At 44.3% G+C, this 21,006-nt stretch overlaps 2 protein-coding genes and 1 pseudogene across 2 annotated transcripts; 1 reads left to right on the top strand and 2 right to left on the bottom strand.

The window, feature by feature from the left end:
• Positions 1-2,102: 2,102 nt before the first annotated feature.
• LOC140611406 (olfactory receptor 10H3-like) lies at positions 2,103-3,835 on the bottom strand. Its single transcript, XM_072788173.1, has 2 exons — positions 3,770-3,835; positions 2,103-3,113 (listed from the first exon to the last, which is right to left on the bottom strand). Exons 1-2 carry the CDS (start codon positions 3,833-3,835, stop codon positions 2,103-2,105), a joined length of 1,077 nt encoding a protein of 358 aa, XP_072644274.1.
• A 7,261-nt stretch (positions 3,836-11,096) lies between these two features.
• LOC140611405 (olfactory receptor 10H3-like) lies at positions 11,097-11,663 on the top strand (annotated as a pseudogene).
• Positions 11,664-16,105: 4,442 nt separating this feature from the next.
• Positions 16,106-17,171, bottom strand: LOC140611343 (olfactory receptor 10H2-like). Its single transcript, XM_072788131.1, has one exon. The coding sequence runs from the start codon at positions 17,169-17,171 to the stop codon at positions 16,212-16,214; it is 960 nt and encodes a 319-aa protein (XP_072644232.1). The 3' UTR covers positions 16,106-16,211.
• Positions 17,172-21,006: the final 3,835 nt, after the last annotated feature.

The following is a 21,006-nucleotide window of genomic DNA, read 5'->3' as shown; positions in this document are numbered from 1 at the left end:
CTTCTCTTGAGCAATCTCAATGCCCTAAGTCTTCTCCATAAAGAAGAATGGCCTAAGAATCTGGCTTGAAATGAATTTCATCATGAAACCACATACATATAATGACAGGATGCCATTTCAGGAGTCAGTTTTCTAGGGCTGCTGTAACAAAGCACATAAACCACTTTGGCCAGAAGCCAAAGTCAGGGTCACCAGGTGTGAGTCAATGTGTGAGCAGGGCTGCATCCTTTGGAGGATCCAGGGGAGAATTTGTCTCCTGCTTTCCCAGCTGGGAGAGTCAGCAGGCATTCCTTGGCTCAAGGTTCCCACCTCAGCTACTGCAATCCCTCCTTTCAGTGTTCACAACCTCTATTTCTCTGTGTCTGATCCTTCCTGCCTCCTTTTATAAGGACACTTGCAATCATAGCAGGCCCATCTGGGTGATCCAGGGTAACCTCCCGTCTCAGATCCTGAACTGCATCTCATCTGCTTGCAGTCCCTTTGGCCAGGGAAGGGAACATGGTCACAGGTTCTGGATAAGGGCATCTCAGGTAGGACGGATTGGCATGAGTCATTAACACCAATAATTGTAAAATAATGAAATGGAACCCCAGGGTCTCAATGTCGGTGTTGATGTGACAAAGTGTCTCTGTAACTCCTCTGGAGTCAATGTTTCTCCCTGGCTGTGTGAAACCGCTGTGTGCACAGGCTGTACCTGCCCTCTTCCCCGAAAGTTGTCTATTCCTTCTAATGACAACCCTCTCCTCTCAGTAACAACCATATTTCTCTCTGCAGGCGCTTGAGAGAGGTGCATTCCTGATCACCAACTGCACACAAATGCAGATTGTAATAGATTCCTGCTTCAGCACTTCAGGGCTGTGTGGCTGCGGACAAATAATCTCTCAGGTTTGCATTTTCTGCATTTCAAAAATGTGGATAGTAATAGATGTGGGTCATATCTAAATGTGCAAAAATAATAGTTTATTTTGAATCTTAGAAGAGTGAACGAATACACAGGATATCTTTCCCACAGCATTTGGTAAACAGCAAGCACTCATATGTGATAGCCATTCTTACATTTATTACAATAAAATATTTTCTGCCTGCAGCCCAAATATCTGGCCACACCTTAGAGTATGACCCTACACCAATGGAAGGCCCTCTTCTTGGATGTTCAGACATGTGGGTTGCTGAACTCCAGCATGGGACTCAGACAGATCTAAAGTTGCATGTGACTCCTTCATTCATGTGTAACATCCACCAACATTTCTCATCTATTAAGCAGGGTACGCATACCCTGACTACTTTTTATGCTATCTTGAGATAGCACTGTGCCCTCCAACACATCCCCCATATAGATTCAAGTAAAACACAGGAATGAGAAATTAATGTTTACTGAAAGTAATGGGAAGAAAGAGGAAAAAAGGAAAAGCATTTCCAGAAGATGTCAGATAGCAACACACTTTTAACATTCTCTGTTTTTGTATCCTAACATTGAACCCTCTCCTGCCCTATACTTGCCCCCTCCAATCCCTTTCTCTCTCTTTCTCTTCGCTTCATATTCTGACATCCTTCACTCAACTCAGATCAACAGAAACATTCTCTTAGGGTCTATCACATCCAAAGACAGAAGGAACTAGACAGAGTCAACTACCTTCCTGGAGACAAATAATTTATTTACTTGTTGTACATTTTCATATTAAAGGGTAATTATAAAACACTGGAAATGCCTGAAAGAAAAGCCCCAATGCAGGTGGCATTTATTATGCTTATTTCTGTTTATCTTATGGTGAAGGAGGCAAAGTCTTCTCTTGCTTCTCCAATCAGGTAGAATGATTGGGATCAGTGGCCATACACATTCATGTGATGCTCCTTTCTGGCCCATAGGTAGATAGCACAGTCTTAGACACAGGTATGGGATGCAGATCATCACATGGGATCTTAAGAGATTATGATCACTAGATCTTACGCAAGAAAGAGGAAAACAAATTGGAGAAAAACAAATACCTAGCATATCCCCAACACCTGCATGCATCCAACAATACCTATATTTTCAAAGTCCATGGGAGTAGACTTTATTATCACCAGCCATTCTATCATATTCCTCACCACCAAACTGGCTATCAGGAGTTTAGGGGACTGAATTTTCTCTGGAAGCTTTTCTTTATGGCATTTTTGAGCTCCTTATTCCTGAGGCTAAAAATGATTGGGCTGAGAAACGGGGTGAAGACTGTATAGGTGGTGGCCATCAGAGTGTTACTGTCCATAGAATGAGAGCCCTTGGGCTTGAGGTAGATAATGGAGGCAAAACTGTAGTGCACAATAACAATAGTGAGGTGAGACACACAGGTTGAAAAGGTCTTGTGCCTTCCCTCAACAGAGGGGATCCTCAATATGGCGGCCACAATGAAGATGTAGGAGAGGATGATGAGGAATAAACAGCCCATCAGAGCTGAGACACACATGAGGATCACACCCAAGGTGACAGACGAATTCTCATTCCCGCAAGCCAACTTTAAGAGGGAAAACACATGGCAGACAAAATGGTGGATCACATTAGATCCACAGAAGGTGAGGTGAAAAACTATCAGAGTCACCATCATCCCCATGACTGAGCCACCAGCCCAGGTCCAGGACACCAAACGGGCACAGGTGCGGGTGCTCATGAGCATGTAGTATCGCAGGGGGTGGCAGATGGCCACATAGCGGTCATAACCCATGATCATGAGCAAGAAGGAATGGGTGAAGCCAAATGTGAAGGAAAAGAACATCTGGGTGGCACAGGCCACAAAGGTGATGGAACGGTGGCTGGAAAGCATGTCAACCAGCATGCGGGGGGTGACGGCAACAGTGAACAGAATCTCAGAGGTGGACAGGGCACACAGGAAGAGGTACATGGGCGTGTGCAGGCTGTGCTCACTCCAGATAGTAGCCATGATGAGCAGGTTCCCCAACAGCGTGAACAGGTACATCAGCAAGTAGAACAGAAAGAAGGCAGGCAGGAGATGCTGTGGGAAGGTGGAGAAGCCCACGAGGATGAATTCAGACACGATGCTATAGTTCTGGCCAGCCACGGATGCTGCATCTGCTGAGATCACAGAGGGAATGAGGGGACCAGCAGAAAGATCATGAATCTATATAACAATATTGTGTTTGGACAATAGGAAATATGTGAAATGGGTAAATATTAGATGCATTGTGTTAGGACTGGGCTGGGTGAATGACAAGGGTACTCACTGTTTCTACTGTTCTTTAGCATGGAACTGAAAGCTGTGAGCAGTGCTATATGGAAAGAAAAAAGAAAGAAGGTATGTAACCATTGGAAGGGAAGAGACCCTCTCATCCATCCAGAAAAGGAAAAGAATAAAGACATAAGACATCACAGCAAGAGAGAGCACAGAGCTGCAAATATTAGATCCACTTCCAAAAACCAGTTATTTCTCATAGAATTACAACAGTAGTAATCATTCAGAATATGAATTTTAAGTATAAAGTAAGATACCATTCCCAACAGTGACACCAAGTAGAAAGAAACAATTCTCAAGCGCTTGGTCCGGCGATTTCTTTGTACTCAAGAAAATTTGAGCCTCTAATGGACTTTTGTATGGGTGCATTATTCACTCCCCATGTTTATCATCTTTGAAATTAACACTGAGATTCTGTAAAAATATTCAGTTTTGGATACAGTCAAGCTGACTGGATGGGACACGAGACAGAGTTTATCTATTCCTTCATTCACCCTGTGGCAATTTGTGGTTTTACTCTAAGCATTTGAGGAATATATCCTCACCTTCATTGGAAAACTGAGGAGTTGATGGTCCCCAGAAAGGGTCTCTGTGGCCCTAGAGTTGTCCATCACACTTAGGAAGCCTCTGTTGTAAAATATATAGGATTCAATCACATGCAATACCTACAAATTCAGAAATTTTTACCATTATTAAAAATATAAGTAGATTTGAATACATGGAGAAAAATCTATACTCTCAGCTGGCATCAGTAAATATGGTAATGATGACACTTCTTCCTCAAATTATATCATCAGTCAACTACATTTATAGTTTCAGGGAATCAACTGTACATTTCATAAAAGTTTCCTTAAATTCCTTTTTTCTTGTTTATTTATTTTTAAATTAAATTTCAATATGCCGCATATAGTATAACACCGAGTGTCATCGCGTGCCCTCCTTATGCTTGTCCTTCAGAAAAATAAGGTCAGTGCAAAACTATACTACTCTTCTAAAAATGGAATCAATAGGAAAGAAATGATATGGTATGCATGCAGACCTATTATAGACATAATGTGTATAATACACATCATAGTCATCTTTAAGTGTGACCCTGGAACAAAGACACTGATCAAATTGATTGGATACCTCAGAAAATATCCCTGCATGATTCACAGCTTAACATGTGATAAAGGTGGGACCACAGATCAAAGGGAAAATGTGGTCTGTCTAGGAGTTTGTGGTGGGAAAACTGGTCCTTTCATGAAGCAAAGTCCATCTGAACTTCTGTCTAAGACCACACACAAACAGGGATTCCAGGATTCAAGAATGAATTTGAAATAGAATTGAAAAGTTAATAGGAGAAGAAGGTGTAGGAGAATCATTTTGATGACCTAGGAGTGGAGACAACATCTTAAATTTAAGAAGCACAAACACTGGTTGATTGTGAAGGAACAAAAACACCAACACAAACAGTTTTGTTCAACAAAAGATATCCTGGATCCAGTTAACAGGAGATGGAAAGGTGGGGAAAGATCATTTTAATGGTCCACAATTGACCAGGGAATGTGATGTAGAAGAAGCCAGTTACCTCTACAAGTAGGAAGCTCAATACAGAAATGAGCAAAGGTGTGAGCAGAGAACTCACAGAGGGTGTAGCACAGGCAAAAGAAAACACACTAAAAAGAAAAAAAAAGTGCAATTGCTGGGTCGTAGGGCAGATCTATTTTTAACTCTTTGAGGAACCTCCACACAGTTTTCCAGAGTGGCGGCACCAGTTCACATTCCCACCAACAGTGTAAGAGGGTTCCCTTATCTCCGCATCCTCTCCAACATTTGTGGTTTCCTGCCTTGTTAATTTTCCCCATTCTCACTGGTATGAGGGAGTGTCTCATGGTGATTTTGATTTGTATTTCCCTGATGGCAAGTGATGCAGAGCATTTTCTCATGTGCATGTTGGCCATGTCTATGTCTTCCTCTGTGAGATTTCTGCTCATTTCTTTTGCCCATTTCATGATTGGATTATTTGTTTCTTTGCTGTTGAGTTTAATAAGTTCCTTATAGATCTTGGAAACTAGCCCTTTATCTGATACGTCATTTGCAAATATCTTCTCTCATTCTGTAGGTTGTCTTTTAGTTTTGTTGACTGTATCCTTTGCTGCACAAAATCTTCTTATCTTGATGAAGTCCCAACAGCTCATTTTTGCTTTTGTTTCTTTTGCCTTCATGGATGTATCTTGCAAGAAGTTGCTGTGGCCGAGTTCAAAAAGGGTGTTGCCTGTGTTCTCCTCTAGGATTTTGATGGAATCTTGTCTCACATTTAGATCTTTCATCCATTTTGAGTTTATCTTTGTGTATGGTGCAAGAGAGTGGTCTAGTTTCATTCTTCTGCATGTGGCTGTCCAATTGTCCCCACACCATTTATTGAAGAGACTGTCTTTTTTCCAGTGGATAGTCTTTCCTCCTTTGTCGAATATTAGTTGACCATAGAGTTGACAGTCCATTTCTGGGTTCTCTATTCTGTTCCATTGATCTATGTGTCTGTTTTTGTGCCAGTACCACACTGTCTTGATGACCACAACTTTGTAGTACAACCTGAAATCTGGCATTGTGATGCCCTCAGCTATGGTTTTCTTTGTTAAAATTCCCCTGGCTATTCAGGGTCTTTTCTGATTCCACACAAATCTTAAAATAATTTGTTCCAACTCTCTGAAGAAAGTCCATGGTATTTTGATAGGGATTGCATTAAACGTATAAATTGCCCTGGGTAACATTGACAAGGAGCCTTGGTGTCCATCGAAAGATGAATGGATAAAGAACATGTGGTTTATGTATGCAATGGAATATTACTCAGCCATTAGAAATGACAAATACCCACCATTTGCTTCGACGTGGATGGAACTGGAAGGTATTATGCTGAGTGAAATAAGTCAATCGGAGAAGGACAAACATTATATGGTTTCATTCATTTGGGGAATATAAATAATAGTGAAAGGAAATAGAGGGGAAGGGAGAAGAAATGGATAGGAAATATCAGAAAGGGAGACAGAACACGGAAGACTCCTAACTCTGGGAAACGAACTAGGGGTGGTGGAAGGGGAGAAGGGCGGGGGGTGGGGGTGACTGGGTGGCGGGCACTGAGGGGGGCACTTGACGGGATGAGCGCTGGGTGTTATTCTGTATGTTGGCAGATTGAACACCAATAAAAAAAATAGTGAAAGGGAATAAAGGGGAAAGGAGAAAAAATAAGTGGTAAATATCAGAAAGGGAGACAGAACATGAAAGACTCCTAACTCTGGGAAACGAACTGGGGGGAGGGGTGGAAGGGGAAGTGGGTGGGTGGTGGGGGTGACTGGGTGGCGGGCAATGAGGGGGGCACTTGACAGGATGAGCACCGGGTGTTATTCTGTATGTTGACAAATTGAACAGCAATAAAAAATAAATTTATTAAAAAGAAAAAGAAATAGAAAAAAAAGAGAGGGAGGAAAGGAATGAGAGAAAGAAAGGGAAATGCAGTGGGAATTCAGTGTAACCTATTCAGTGCCTCAAATTAGAAAGTGCCCAGTGCTGATCAGGATCTGGGGAGAAAGCAATATTTGTGCACTGCCTGTGAGAGCCAGGTGGGGAAAATTAACAGTTCATCTGCTAAGTGCACCAGCCCAGGGCTCCAGCATCTATCTCCATTGCTCACATCTGTCACAAGGGACCTATCAGAGGATGGTTCTGTAAATTTGCCTGTAGTGGAGAAATGGACAAGCCTGCTTGGGCACCATAACTGGGAAGATAGTAGGTCACATGGGCTGGAGCAAACCCTGGAGCCCTAGGCAGCAGTTCAATGCACCCACAGCAGCATAAATAAACCTGTAAAACAGTCTTGAGTGAATGAAGCAAAAGCACATGAACACTGTAGCATAATTCTACTTAGGCACATGAAAAATACAGCACCTGAAACTATTCTGGATGATATTGTAATCGTGCATACATGTCATTCTACATCTGTCAAAACTCATAGAATGTGCAACAAAGAGAGTGAACCCTAATGTAACCTGTGAGCCAAGTTAATAATAACGAATCAATATTTGTTCACCAATTAGGACAAATGCACCACAAGAATACCAGATTGGACAACTTTTAGCAGCCACCCAGGGCTCAACCCACTAGATGCCAGGAGCATTTCTTCCCTCTCCATAAGCTGTCACAACCAAAAGTTCCTCCAGGCATATAGAAACATTTCAGGAGGGAGAGGACAATTCAGCCCCAAACAAGAATGCTGATTTATTTTTTGGTCATTTATTATTTTATTTTATTTATTTTATTTTATTTTATTTTATTTTATTTTATTTTATTTTATTTTATTTTTTAATAAATTTATTTTTTATTGGTGTTCAATTTACCAACATACAGAATAACACCCAGTGCTCATCCCATCAAGTGCCCCCCTCAGTGCCCGTCAACCATTCACCCCCACCCCCCGCCCTCCTCCCCTTCCACCACCCCTAGTTCGTTTCCCAGAGTTAGGAGTCTTTATGTTCTGTCTCCTTTTCTGATATTTCCTACACACTTCTTCTCCCTTCCCTTATATTCCCTTTCACTATTATTTATATTCTCCAAATGAATGAGAACATATAATGTTTGTCCTTCTCCGATTGACTTCACTCAGCATAATACCCAATGCTGATTTAGAAGCAGTAAGGACACTAGGCTGGGTGAAGAATCCAAGAACAACCTAAAAGACTCCCAAAAATTGTCTGAGGCTGAGAGCCTGTCCTATGATTCTTCTCCCAGGCCTGTCCCCATCCTTTCTTGGCCTTGCTCCCCACAACTGTCAAATATTACAACCTACCCTGTTCCTCCTGGTCCCCCTCAGCCTGGGCTGCCTCTTCCAGGAAGCAGCCAGCAGGGAAGAATAGAAAAGCTCTCCTGCCTGATGCTGTCAGCAGCACACAGGGGCAGGTGTGGGGCCAGACCTCAGGGCTCCTGGAACTGATGCTGTGTGCTTTAACCTGGCTGTAGCTTCCCAGCAGGCTGCTCCCCAGGGGCTCCCTGGGACACCAACCTGCAAGGGCTGCCCTCAGGGTCTGGAGAGGCAAGAAGGATCATCACAAGCCCTCCAGGGCCTGCTGCCTGTACACCTTCCTCCAACACTCCAACACAACCAAGGCTCCCTGCTATCTTTCTCTGCCCAGAGGACTAGGGACTAGGGACTCCCAGTCTTAGTGGAGACAGGACTGAATTGATTAGATGCTGGATTAGTCCCCCTTGGGTCAAGACAGGGTCAGAGGGAACACAGGAGCTGAGCATCCCAGAGTGAGAATCCAGGGCCTTGTCTTGGGGTCAAAGCAGGTGGAGGCTTCTCACAATAAGGGCAGTTTATTTTTATTTTATTTTTTTAATAAATTTATTTTTTATTGGTGTTCAATTTACCAACATGCAGAATAACACCCAGTGTTCATCCCGTCAAGTGCCCTCCTCAGTGCCCGCCACCCAGTCCCCCCACCCCCCGCCCTCCTCCCCTTCCACCACCCCTAGTTCGTTTTCCAGAGTTAGGAGTCTTTATGTTCTGTCTCCCTTTCTGATATTTCCCACACATTTCTTCTCCCTTCCCTTATATTCCCTTTCACTATTGTTTATATTCAATAAGGGCAGTTTAGAGCTGGGTCTCAGAGAGTGGTGTCTTTTGGTCAATGGAAGTGTTCAGTGTCTTCTGGCCAATTAGCCAGCCCCACCCCTCCTTGTGGTCAGTTATATATATATATATTTGATTTGCCAACATATAGTTTAACACCCAGTGCTCATCTCGTAAGTGCCCCCCTCAGTGCCTGTCACGCTGTCACCCCATCTCTCCGCCCACCTCCCCTTCCACCACCCCTTGTTCATTTCCCAGAATTAGGAGTCTCTCATGTTTTGTCTCTAATTTTTTTCTCTAATTTTTCCCACCCATTTTCTCTCCTTTCCCCTAAAATCCCTTTCAGTATGTTTTATAGAGTGGCTTTTGATTGCTAGTGAATTGGGTGGTGGCTGGTAGCACAGGATAATTATAGGAAGGAGGCTGCTCACCAGAGCTACCAAGCAGTGTTTAGAGACTTGGAACCATCAGGGGCGAGAGAGGGGTTACAGACTGATACTCTGGTAGTGATAATCAATTATTTAATCAATCATGTCCATGTATTAACCTCCATAAAAACTTCCGGAATGATGGAATTCAGAGATCTTAGCAGTTGATGAACCCATGAAGGTACTAGGAGGGTGGCAAGTCCAGAGAGGGCATGGAGATTCCTCACTCCTTCCTCTATACCTTGCAGGATACATCTCTTTTTGGCTGCTCCTGAGTTGTGTCTTTCATAATAAACCTGAGAGAGTGAGTGTGGCATTTTCCTGATTTCTATAACTCATTCTAGTCAAGTATCCAAACTTAAAGGGGGAATTTGGAAATCCTCACATTTGTATCCATTTCAGACAGAAGTGCAAGTACCCTGGGCACCCAATACTTGCGACTGGCATCTCGAGGTAGTAAGTGTCAGTATTGAACAGAATTATAGGACACCAAGGTGGTGTCTGGGTAGCTGGAGATTTGGTCATTGCTTTGGAAAGAACTCACCCATTTGGTGTTTTGAGAGTTAGAAGTAGACACAGCTCACTTCCTGTCTCCCTCTGTCCAGTCAACAACACTGTTCATTCTACCTCTGAAGTCAACCTCAGGATGCCATCCAGGGTGCCCCAACACCTCTCCCCATCTCTTCCTGCATCTGCCCACCTTATCTGCTCTCAGCAGCCTGCATCCCTCACCAGACCGGGGGAGGGGGTGTCTCTACAAACAGGAGTCTGACCATGCTGATTATGACTAAAATGTACCTCTTGGTACAAACACTTTGGAAAACTGTGTGGAGGTATTTATTCAAGCTGAACATAGGTATGCCCTATGAGTTGGTATTTACACAGCTAACTACAGTCCCAACATAACACATAAGTATTAATCTACTAAAAGACATGTACTATATGTCATTAGAACACTGTTCACAGGAAGCCCCACCAGGAAACATTCTTGACTATGTTCATATAATGGAATACAGATCTTTCTTCTATGCATTTAAAAAACATTTAGGGGGGATCCCTTGGTGGCTCAGCAGTTTAGCGCCTGCCTTTCGCCCAGGGCGTGATCCTGGAGTCCTGGGATCGAGTCCTGCGTCGGGCTCCCTGCATGGAGCCTGCTTCTCCCTCTGCCTGTGTCTCTGCCTCTCCTTCTCTCTCTCTTTATCATGAATAAATAAATAAAATCTTAAAAAAAATTTGGGGGTCCCCATGGCCCTTAGAACAAACTCCTCAAAAAAAAAAAAAAAAAAAAAAAAAAGAACAAACTCCTCAAGTGGACACAATGGTCTTGCATGCTCTTGCCCTTCCTACTTGTCTGCCTTCACATTACAGACCTCCCCCAACCACCTACACTCTCTGGGGCACACTGAACATACCATTGTGCCAAATGCACCATATCTCTGTCACCCTGAGCCTTTGTTCTACTCTCCTGCCTGTCTGCAAATGTCTCTTCCACCTGCCTGTCTCACCTGAAGCATACCTACTCACCCTCCAGATTTTCCTGCAGACACCACCAATTTCAAAGTCTCCTAATTCCCAGGTTGTGTCTGTGACCCACACTTAGCTTTTCCAGATCCCTAGGCTGTCCCCAAACACCTGTGACCACTCTGCTATCATCTTGGTTATATGACAGCTTCCCTCAGTGGACCATAGCATAGATAGGAGAGGACAGAGATCTAGCCTTTGGTATTGCTGGATCCCAGCACCTAGAATACTTCCATATAAAATAAGTCTTCAAAAACATTTCTTGACTATATGAATGAGTAAATGAAGGCAAAGTGCTGTGAGGACATATAACACTCCTTTCTGTTCATAACCATGGGCAATGATCAGCATGTGGCCATCTGCCACCCAGAGCACCACAACATGCTCATGAGTCCCTATGGCTGTGCCATTGTGTGTTCTGATGTTGGGCTGGTGGCTCAATCATGGGGAAGATGGTGACCGTGACAGGTTTTCACCTCACCTTCTGTGGGTCTAATGTGATCCACCATTTTTCCAGCCTCATGCTTGGCCTGTGGGAAGGAGACATCATCTGTCACCTTGAGAGGGGTCCTGGTGTGTGTCACAGCTCTGATGGGCTGTTTATGCCTCATTGCCTCCATGGTATTGAGGATCTCGTCTGCTGAGGGCAGGCATAAGACCATCTCCACTTGTGTCTCCCACCTCACTGTGGTCATTGTGCAATATGTTTTTGCCTCCACTATCTAGTTTCAGCCCGTGGACCCATTTCTATGGACAGTAACACTCTGATGGCCACCACCTACAGTCTTCACCCCCTTTCTCAGCCCAATCATTTTCAGCCTTCAGTATAAGGAGCTCAAAAATGTCATAAAGAAATCATCCAGGGACACCTGTGTGGCTCAGTGACGGAGTGTCTGCCTTCAGCTCAGGGCGTGATCCCTAGTCCATGCTATGTACCAAAATTAATTCAAAATCCATCAAAGACCTAAATGTAAGAGCTAAAACTATCATGTTCTTAGAGGAAAACATTGCTAGGAATCTCCATCACCTTGGATTAAGTAATCATTTCTTACACATTACACCCAAACCATTAGCAACAAAAGAATCCAATACATAAATTGGATGTCATCAGAACTAAAATCTTCTGTACTGCAAAGAATAACAGCAAGAGAGTGAAAAGACAACTCATAGAACGTGAGATAATATATGAGACTCACATATCTGATAAGGGCCTTGTAACTAGAAACTATAAAGAATAATTTCAACTTAGCAAAAAGACAAACAAAAAATTGGTGAAATGCAGAGCATTTTCTCATGTGCATGTTGGCCATGTCTATGTCTTCCTCTGTGAGATTTCTCTTCATGTCTTTTGCCCATTTCATTATTGGATTGTTTGTTTCTTTGGTGTTGAGTTTAATAAGTTCTTTATAGATCTTGGAAACTAGCCCTTTATCTGATACGTCATTTGCAAATATCTTCTCCCATTCTGTAGGTTGTCTTTTAGTTTTGTTGACTGTATCCTTTGCTGCACAAAATCTTCTTATCTTGATGAAGTCCCAATAGTTCATTTTTGCTTTTGTTTTTGTTTCTTTTGCCTTCGTGGATGTATCTTGCAAGAAGTTACTGTGGTCGAGTTCAAAAAGGGTGTTGCCTCTATTCTCCTCTAGGATTTTGATGGAATCTTGTCTCACATTTAGATCTTTCATCCATTTTGAGTTTATCTTTGTGTATGGTGAAAGAGAGTGGTCTAGTTTCATTCTTCTGCAGGTGGATGTCCAATTTTCCCAGCACCATTTATTGAAGAGACTGTCTTTCCTCCAGTGGATAGTCTTTCCTCCTTTATCGAATATTAGTTGACCATAAAGTTGAGGGTCCACTTCTGGGTTCTCTATTCTGTTCCATTGATCTATGTGTCTGTTTTTGTGCCAGTACCACACTGTCTTGATGACCACAGCTTTGTAGTACAACCTGAAATCTGGCATTGTGATGCCCCCAGCTATGGTTTTCTTTTTCAAAATTCCCCTGGCTATTCGGGGTCTTTTCTGATTCCACACAAATCTTAAAATAATTTGTTCTAACTCTCTGAAGAAAGTCCATGGTATTTTGATAGGGATTGCATTAAACGTGTAAATTGCCCTGGGTAACATTGACATTTTCACAATATTAATTCTACCAATCCATGAGCATGGAATTTGCCATCAGGGAAATACAAATCAAAACCACAATGAGATACCACCTCACACCAGTGAGAATGGGGAAAATTAACAAGGCAGGAAACAACAAATGTTGGAGAGGATGCGGAGAAAAGGGAACCCTCTTACACTGTTCGTGGGAATGTGAACTGGTGCAGCCACTCTGGAAAACTGTGTGGAGGTTCCTCAAAGAGTTAAAAATAGACCTGCCCTATGACCCAGCAATTGCACTGTTGGGGTTTTACCCCAAAGATACAGATGCAATGAAACGCCGGGACACCTGCACCCCGATGTTTCTAGCAGCAATGTCCACAATAGCCGAACTGTGGAAGGAGCCTCGGTGTCCATCGAAAGATGAATGGATAAAGAAGATGTGGTTTATGTATACAATGGAATATTACTCAGCCATTAGAAACGACAAATACCCACCATTTGCTTCAACATGGATGGAACTGGAGGGTATTATGCTGAGTGAAGTAAGTCAATCGGAGAAGTACAAACAGTGTATGTTCTCATTCATTTGGGGAATATAAATAATAGTGAAAGGGAATATAAGGGAAGGCAGAAGAAATGTGTGGGAAATATCAGAAAGGGAGACAGAACATGGAAGACTCCTAACTCTGGGAAACGAACTAGGGGTGGTGGAAGGGGAGGAGTGTGGGGGTGGGGGTGAATGGGTGACGGGCACTGAGGGGGCACTTGACGGGATGAGCACTGGGTGTTATTCTGTATGTTGGTAAATTGAACCCCAATAAAAAATAAATTTATTAAAAAAAATTGGTGAAATGTTTCAACAGCACTTCTCCAAGAACACATAGAAATGGCCAACAAGCATGTGATGAGATGCACAATATCATTTCTTATTAGAGAAATTCAAATCAAAACTACCATGAGATGCCACTTCTTACCACTAAGATACAGGACAGGTAATAACAAATGTTGGCAAAGATGTGGAGAAATTTGAACCCTACTACACTGCTAGTGGGGATATATAAGGGTGCAGCCACTTTGGAAAAGAGTATGGAACTTTCTTTAAATGATAGGCCAGTTCAAATGGATACTTTAGGGTAAAAAGTAATTCAATCGGCCACCTGCGTGTGGACCATCATGACTGTGCAACTTTCTGCGTATCCCATTGGCCACTGGTCCCTATAAAGCTGCTACGCCTCTTAGTCTCGGGGTCCAAGTCCCTGCTCCGCTGTGTTGGGTATACTTGGACCCAAGCTCGAGCTTGTAATAAACCCTTGTGTGTTTGCAAAAAAAAAAAAAAATTGAACATAAAGTTACCCTTGAATCCAAAAAATCCACTCCTTAGTATACATGCAACAGTATGAAATCATATATTCAAGAAAAATGTGTACTCAAATGTGTACTCAAAATGTTTCTAGTGGCATTATTCAACATAGCAAAAAGTAGAAACACTGAGAAGTTCAGTAATAGACAGATGAAATACAGTATGTCCCATTATCAATAGCCAAACTATGGAGAGAGCCCCAATGTCCATCGAGTGATGAATGGATATATATATATATATATATATATCACATCATTACTCAGCCATCAAAAAAATGAAATCTTGGGGAATCCCTGGGTGGCTCAGCAGTTCGGCGCCTGCCTTTGGCCCGGGGCATGATCCCAGGATCGGGTCCCGCATCGGGCTCCCTTGGTGGAGCCTGCTTCTCTCTCTGCCTGTGTCTCTGCCTCTCTCTCTCTCTCTCTCTCTCTCTCTATGTCTACCATGAATGAATGAATAAATAAATAAATCTTTAAAAAAAATGAAATCTTGTTATTTGTAACAGTGTAGATGGAGCCAGAGGGTATTGTGCTAAGCAAAATAAATCACTCAGAGAAAGACTGATGCCATATGATTTCACTCATATATGGAATTTAAGAAACAAAACAGATGAACATATGGAAGGGGGGGATAAAGGAGAGAGGGAAACTGCCATAAGAGACTCTTAATGATGGAGAACAAACTGAAGGTTGATGGAGGGAAGTGAGTGAGAAGTGGGCTAGATAGGTGATGAATATTAAGGAGCGTACTTGTGATGGGCACTGGGTGTCGTATTTAAGCAATGAACCTCTGAATTCTATTCCAGAAACCAATATTACACTGAATCTTAACTAACTAGAATTTAAATTAAAAAAAAAGAAATACAATATGTCCATACAATGGAATAGTATTTGACAATAAAAATGAATGGGCCTCACACATCTACAACATGATGGAACCTTGAACACATTGTGCTAAGTGAAAGAACTCAGTCAAAAAGACAACCTGATGTATAATTACATTTATGTGAAATATCCAGAACAAGCAAAGTGAAATGAGTAAGTCACAGGAATGATGAAACGTACAGCATAGGGAATGTAGTCAATGGTATTTGTAATAGTATTGTGTGGGGTCAAATCACTATATTGTATAATTGAAACTAATCTAACATCGTGTGGCAACAATACTTCAATTAAAAAATTTTTAAACAATATTTTCTGAGAAAAAAAGTGGTTTCCTAGGGCTGGGGGTTATGGGAGTTGGGGAAGAAATGGGGACTGAATGGGTAGAGGTTACTTTTTTGGGTGACAAAAATGTTTCAAATTGATTGTGATGATGATCACATAACTCTGAATATACTAAAGACCACCTGAATTGTGTACTTTATTTTTTTTTAATTTTTATTTATTTATGATAGTCACAGAGAGAGAGAGAGACGCAGAGACACAGGCAGAGGGAGAAGCAGGCTCCATGCACCGGGAGCCCGGTGTGGGATTTGATCCCGGGTCTCCAGGATCGCGCCCTGGGCCAAAGGCAGGCGCCAAACCGCTGCGCCACCCAGGGATCCCGAATTGTGTACTTTAAACAGGCAAATTATATGAAATTATATGGCATGTGGATTATATCTTGATAAAACTGTTTGATTATAAATAAAACTAATATCCAAGACACAAACCAAGGGAGAAAAAAGAAGTAAAGTTCACATTTATTGAGCACCTGCTATGTCATGGGTGTTGTTTCAAAAACTTTTTTTTTTATTGGTGTTCAATTTGCCAACATATAGCATAACACCCAGTGCTCATCCCATCAAGTGCCCCCCTCAGTGCTTGTCACCCAGTCACCCCCACTCCCCGCACACCTCCCTTTCCACCATCCCTTGTTCGTTCACTTTTTACCAATCTTACTAGGTAGTCATTGTTCACCCCATTGTACAGATGAGGGTATGGTCATCCTTCTACCTTATTCTAAGACCACCCCCACACTGGCCACTTAGATGCTGGAGGGATAGAGTTTACTGAGGAAGGTCTTCTTCATGGCGATCTTCAGCTCCTTATTCCTGAGACTGAAGATGATGGGGCTGAGGAAGGGCGTGAGGACCGTATAGGTGATGGCCATCAAGGTGTTGCCTTCCTGGGAGTGCAGACCCTTGGGCTTGAGGTAGATAACAGAGGCAAAGCCATAGTGCACAATGACCACTATAAGGTGGGACGCACAGGTGGAGAAGGCTTTGTGCCTGCCCTCAGCAGAGGGGATCCTCAAGATGGCAGCCACGATAAAGGCATAGGAGAGGAGGATGAGGAGAAAGCAGCCCAGCAGGGCGGTGATGCACACCAGCCCCACGCCCAGGGCCACTATTGGTACATCAGTTCCACAGGCCAGCTTCAAGAGAGGGGGCACATGACATAAAAAATGGTGGATCTCATTGGGTCCACAGAAAGTGAGGTGGAAAACAGCTGTGGCCACCACCAGCCCTATGATCGAGCCACCAGCCCAGGACCAGGCCACCAGGTAGGTGCAGCCACGGGGGCTCATGAGCACATTGTAGCGCAGAGGGTGGCAGATGGCCACATAGCGGTCGTAGCCCATGACCGTGAGCAGGAAGGAGTGGGTGAAGCCGAACGTGAAAGAGAAGAACATCTGGCTGGTACAGGCTGCAAAGGCGATGGTGCGGCGGGTGGAGAGCAGGTCAGCCAGCAGGCGCGGGGTGATGGCCAAAGTGTAGAGGATCTCGGAGATGGACAGGGCGCACAGGAAGAGGTACATGGGCGTGTGCAGGCCGCGCTCGCTCCAGACAGTGGCCATGATGAGCAGGTTCCCCAGCAGCGTGAACAGGTACATGAGCAGGAACAGCAGGAAGAAGGCAGGCAGGAGATGGGGCGGGAAGGTGGAGAAGCCCACGAGGATGAATTCAGACACAGAGCTGTGGTTTAGGCCCAAGGTGGCAGCCATCCCTGAGTGGGGAGAGAGTGAAGGTGGCCCGGTGGGCAGGAGCTCCGGGTCTGCGCTGAGCCCAGCCCTGGAGGACTTCCTGGGGTGGGGGGGTCCCCACTCTGGGCCAGTTCCTCTGCCACTCGCTGCTCATGATGACTGTCAGCGCTCCTCAGAGCTGCTTGAGGTTCAGGGAAGATTATGCGCTTCAAGGGCACAGTGTAGCCCTGGTGATTAGCAAGAACGCGGTAAAAAATAATACTGGTGATAAGAATTACAACTACTGTTATTACTATTATTGATTCCATATACAACCACCTGGCTTTCCTGCCTTTGAGCATGTTAATCACTCCATGTTTCTCTCCATCTCTGTGATTCCAAATCCTTCCTGAATTTTAAGTCCGAGCTACTCCCTAATTGCTATCTTCAGCTGTTGGTCACCTCTCTTGCGTGACGTAGAGAGGATACAGGCTCTGGTTAATTTTCAGCATTACCCCTTACTAGCTCACTGGGAACATGGGATAATAATGCTTATTCCACAGGGCTGTCGTGGCACTAGGTGAGGTGACGCACATTCAGCTCTTAGCTACTCTTGCTGTTGTGTGGTCTAACATGAGTGAGTCGCTCACAAGGATGTGGCAGTGACAGGCATCACCAGAGTCTGACCCCAGCTGGGCACTCTATCTCTGGTATTTACCAGTGCCATTCTCTGAATCTCCTTCCCTCTCCCTGAGCCCTACCTACTCTCCTATCCCCAAACTCCTCCTTCGTGGAGCAACCAAGGCTCGCAGCTGTGGGTTCTCTCATGTTCTTCCCTAAGGGGCAACAGACTCACATCTGCCCTGGCTCCCTGTGAGGACAGCTCTCCTAAGCATCTGCTTCATCAGGTGTTGCTTCTCTGTCTCTCTGTCTTCCTCTCTCTGCCACCAACAGACTTGCAAAAAAGCAACACCTTGGGGCACCTGGGTGGCTTCGTCGTCGTTAAGCATCTGCCTTCAGGCCCAGGATCCTGGGATTAAGCCCTGCATCTGTCATGATCTCAGGATCCTGGGGATTGAGCCCTGTGTCCAGGTTTCTTGCTCAGCAAGGAGTTGGCTTCCCCGTCTCCCTCTTCCTCTCTCTACTCATGTTCTCTCTCTCTCTCTCAAATAAATAAATAAAATATTTTTTAAAATGCAACATCTTCTTTTAAAATATCAGAAAGGGAGACAGAACGTAAAGACTGCTAACTCTGGGAAACGAACTAGGGGTGGTAGAAGGGGAGGAGGGCGGGGGGTGGGAGTGAATGGGTGACGGGCACTGGGGGTTATTCTGTATGTTAGTAAATTGAACACCAATAAAAAATAAATTTAAAAAAATAAAATAAAATGCGGAATGGGTCAACAGATGAATGGATAAACAAAAAGTGGTATAATCATATAATAGAATATCATTTAGGTATACAAGATCATGAAGTACTGACACACGCTACGACACAGATAAACCTTAAAGAGATTAAGCTGAGTGAAAGAAGCTAGCCACAAAGACCACGTAATGTATGATTTCATTTATTTGAAATATCCAGAATAGATAAATGGATCAAAGCAGAAAGCAGGGGACACTGGGGTGGCTCAGTGTTTGAGCATCTGCCTTTAGCTCAGGGTGTGTTCCCAGGGTCCTGGGGTCAAGTCCTGCATCAGGCTTGATGCAGAGGCTCTCTGCCTCTCTCTATGTGTCTCTCATGAATAAATAAATAAAATCTTCATTTTAATAAGTCTTTTTAAAAAAACAGGAAGCAGATCAGCAGTTGCCAGGGAATAGGAGTAGGGTAGAATGGAGAGTAACTATTAATGGGTTAGCAGATTTCCTTCTAGGGTGGTGAAATATCTTGGAACTAAACAGAGGTGTTGGTGGCACAACATTATGAATGTTTAAATGACACTGCATTGTGCCATTTAAAATGGCAAGGATGTAGAGAAATTGGAACTCTAGTGCAATTACAACTCTAGTGATTGTACAGTGGTGCAACAGTTACGGAAAATAGTATGAATGGTCCCCCCAAAATTAAAAATAGAACAACCTATGACTCAGCCATCCTACTTCTGGATCTATATGCAAAAGTGGCGAAAGCAGGGCCTCAAAGACATATTTGCACACTGGTCACAACATCAAGAGTCACAATAGCCCAAGAGATAGAAACAACCCAAATAGCCACTGATGGATGAATGGATAAACAAGATGTGATATATCCATACAATGGAATATCATTCAGCCTTAAAAGGAAGGCAATCCTGTCACATGCTACAGCACATGAACCTTGAGAACATTATGCTATGTGGAACCAGCCAGTCCCCAAAGAGGAGGAATCTTGTATGATCCCACTTATGTGAGGTATCTAAAGTAGTCAAGTTCATAGAAACAGAAAGTAGAATGAAGGCTGCCAAGGACTACAGGGAGTGAGAAATGGGGAGTTTCGTTTAATGGGTATAGAGTTTCTGTTTTGCAAGACTGAAAGAGTTCTTGAAATCTATTACACAACACTGTGAGTATACTTGAAACCACTGAACTGCATACTTAAAAATGGTGAAGATAATAAATTTTATGTCATGTGTTTTTTGCACAACAAAGTATGAAGATGTGCTACAACATGAGTGAACCTTGAAAATATTATGCTATGTGGGGGCAGGGGGGGGGAAGCCAGGCACGAAAGGTCGTCTGAACCAAAGGGTCTGACTCCATCAACATGAAATACCTAAAATATGCAAATTCATAGGCACAACAAGCAGACTAGGGGTGGGGGAGGGGTTGGGTATGGATGGGGGTGTTGGTGGTGATGGGGAAGTGACTACTAATGAAGGCAGTGTTTCCTTTTAGGGTGATGAACATATTTTCCAACTAGAAAGGGTGATGGTTGCACAGTATTGTGAAAGCACTAAACGCCATTGATTTGTACACTTCAAAATGGTTAATTCTATGCTATGTGAATATTGCCTCCTCCCTTTTTTTAGAAAGCGAAATGAGCCTGTCCTCGGGCCTCTCTCCCTCTGCGATGTCTCTTCCCCTGGTTCGCATGCAGCCCAGCCTGTCCCCAGAAAGGGAGAGAGTGAGTGCCCAGTGCCAGAGGGGAGGTCCGGGAGGAAGAGCAACCCCGACACCTGCTCTTAACCCTTCCCGCTGCTTCCAGGGCAGCCGCCGAGCCTCCGCCCAGGCGTGTGTGAGAGCAGAAGAGGAGGCACCTCAGCACTGCTCCATTCTGGGGTGGGCGGCCTCCAGTTCTTGCAGACTGGGACCTGGGGGCCCCTTTGTCTCACAGACACCTGCATATGGATGTGTTTCCACACTTCTACATCCCTGCATTCCGCTCCCCCCCCCCCGCCCCCACGCGCGCAGCGGCCTAGAGCTCCCACACCAGCGATGCACACAGAGGCCGGCGTGCACCTGCGGCCGCCTTAGGGCCCGCGCGCTCACACAGATGCAGAGACCCCGCCGCGGGGACAGACTCACTCGACCACAGCCACATCTGCAGGCGCACGCAGACGTAGCTCTCACAGCAGGACGCAGCAGAAGCGGGAAGACCACGAATAACGCCTGTGTCCCAGACAGACAACCTTCACCCTAAGATCTGCGGCGACAGCCAGGAAGCGCACGGGAGGCGCGTGGACCAGGAGCCCGAGGGCACGATTCCCGATTCCGGAATTAGAGGCCTCTGCTCAGGCATTGTTTGCTTCACACTTCCTTCGGGCCGGGTTCTGGGTCCCAAGATCCACCCCAATACTATTACCTACAGTCCTTCCCCACATCCCGCGCGCGCGCGCATCACCTCCTCCAGGAAGGCAGCCAGGGGCTCACACTCGCCTCTGTTGGCGGCTGCGAGGAG

This window comes from Canis lupus, chromosome 19 (genome assembly GCF_048164855.1).
Source record: "Canis lupus baileyi chromosome 19, mCanLup2.hap1, whole genome shotgun sequence".
Classification (NCBI taxonomy): domain Eukaryota; kingdom Metazoa; phylum Chordata; class Mammalia; order Carnivora; family Canidae; genus Canis; species Canis lupus.
Note: the sequence above shows the minus strand (reverse complement) of the source record. Positions and strands in the feature narration are given on the sequence as shown.

What these genes read in the sequence shown, in the direction of transcription:
- LOC140611343 (XM_072788131.1), bottom strand. Translation starts at nt 17,171, where the DNA reads ATGGCTGCCACCTTGGGCCTAAACCACAGCTCTGTGTCTGAATTCATC.
- LOC140611406 (XM_072788173.1), bottom strand. Translation starts at nt 3,835, where the DNA reads ATGGACAACTCTAGGGCCACAGAGACCCTTTCTGGGGACCATCAACTC. An exon ending in TCCTCAGTTTTCCAATGAAG is followed by an intron (nt 3,114 to 3,769) that starts GTGAGGATATAT and finishes ATTGTTATATAG; the next exon opens with ATTCATGATCTTTCTGCTGG.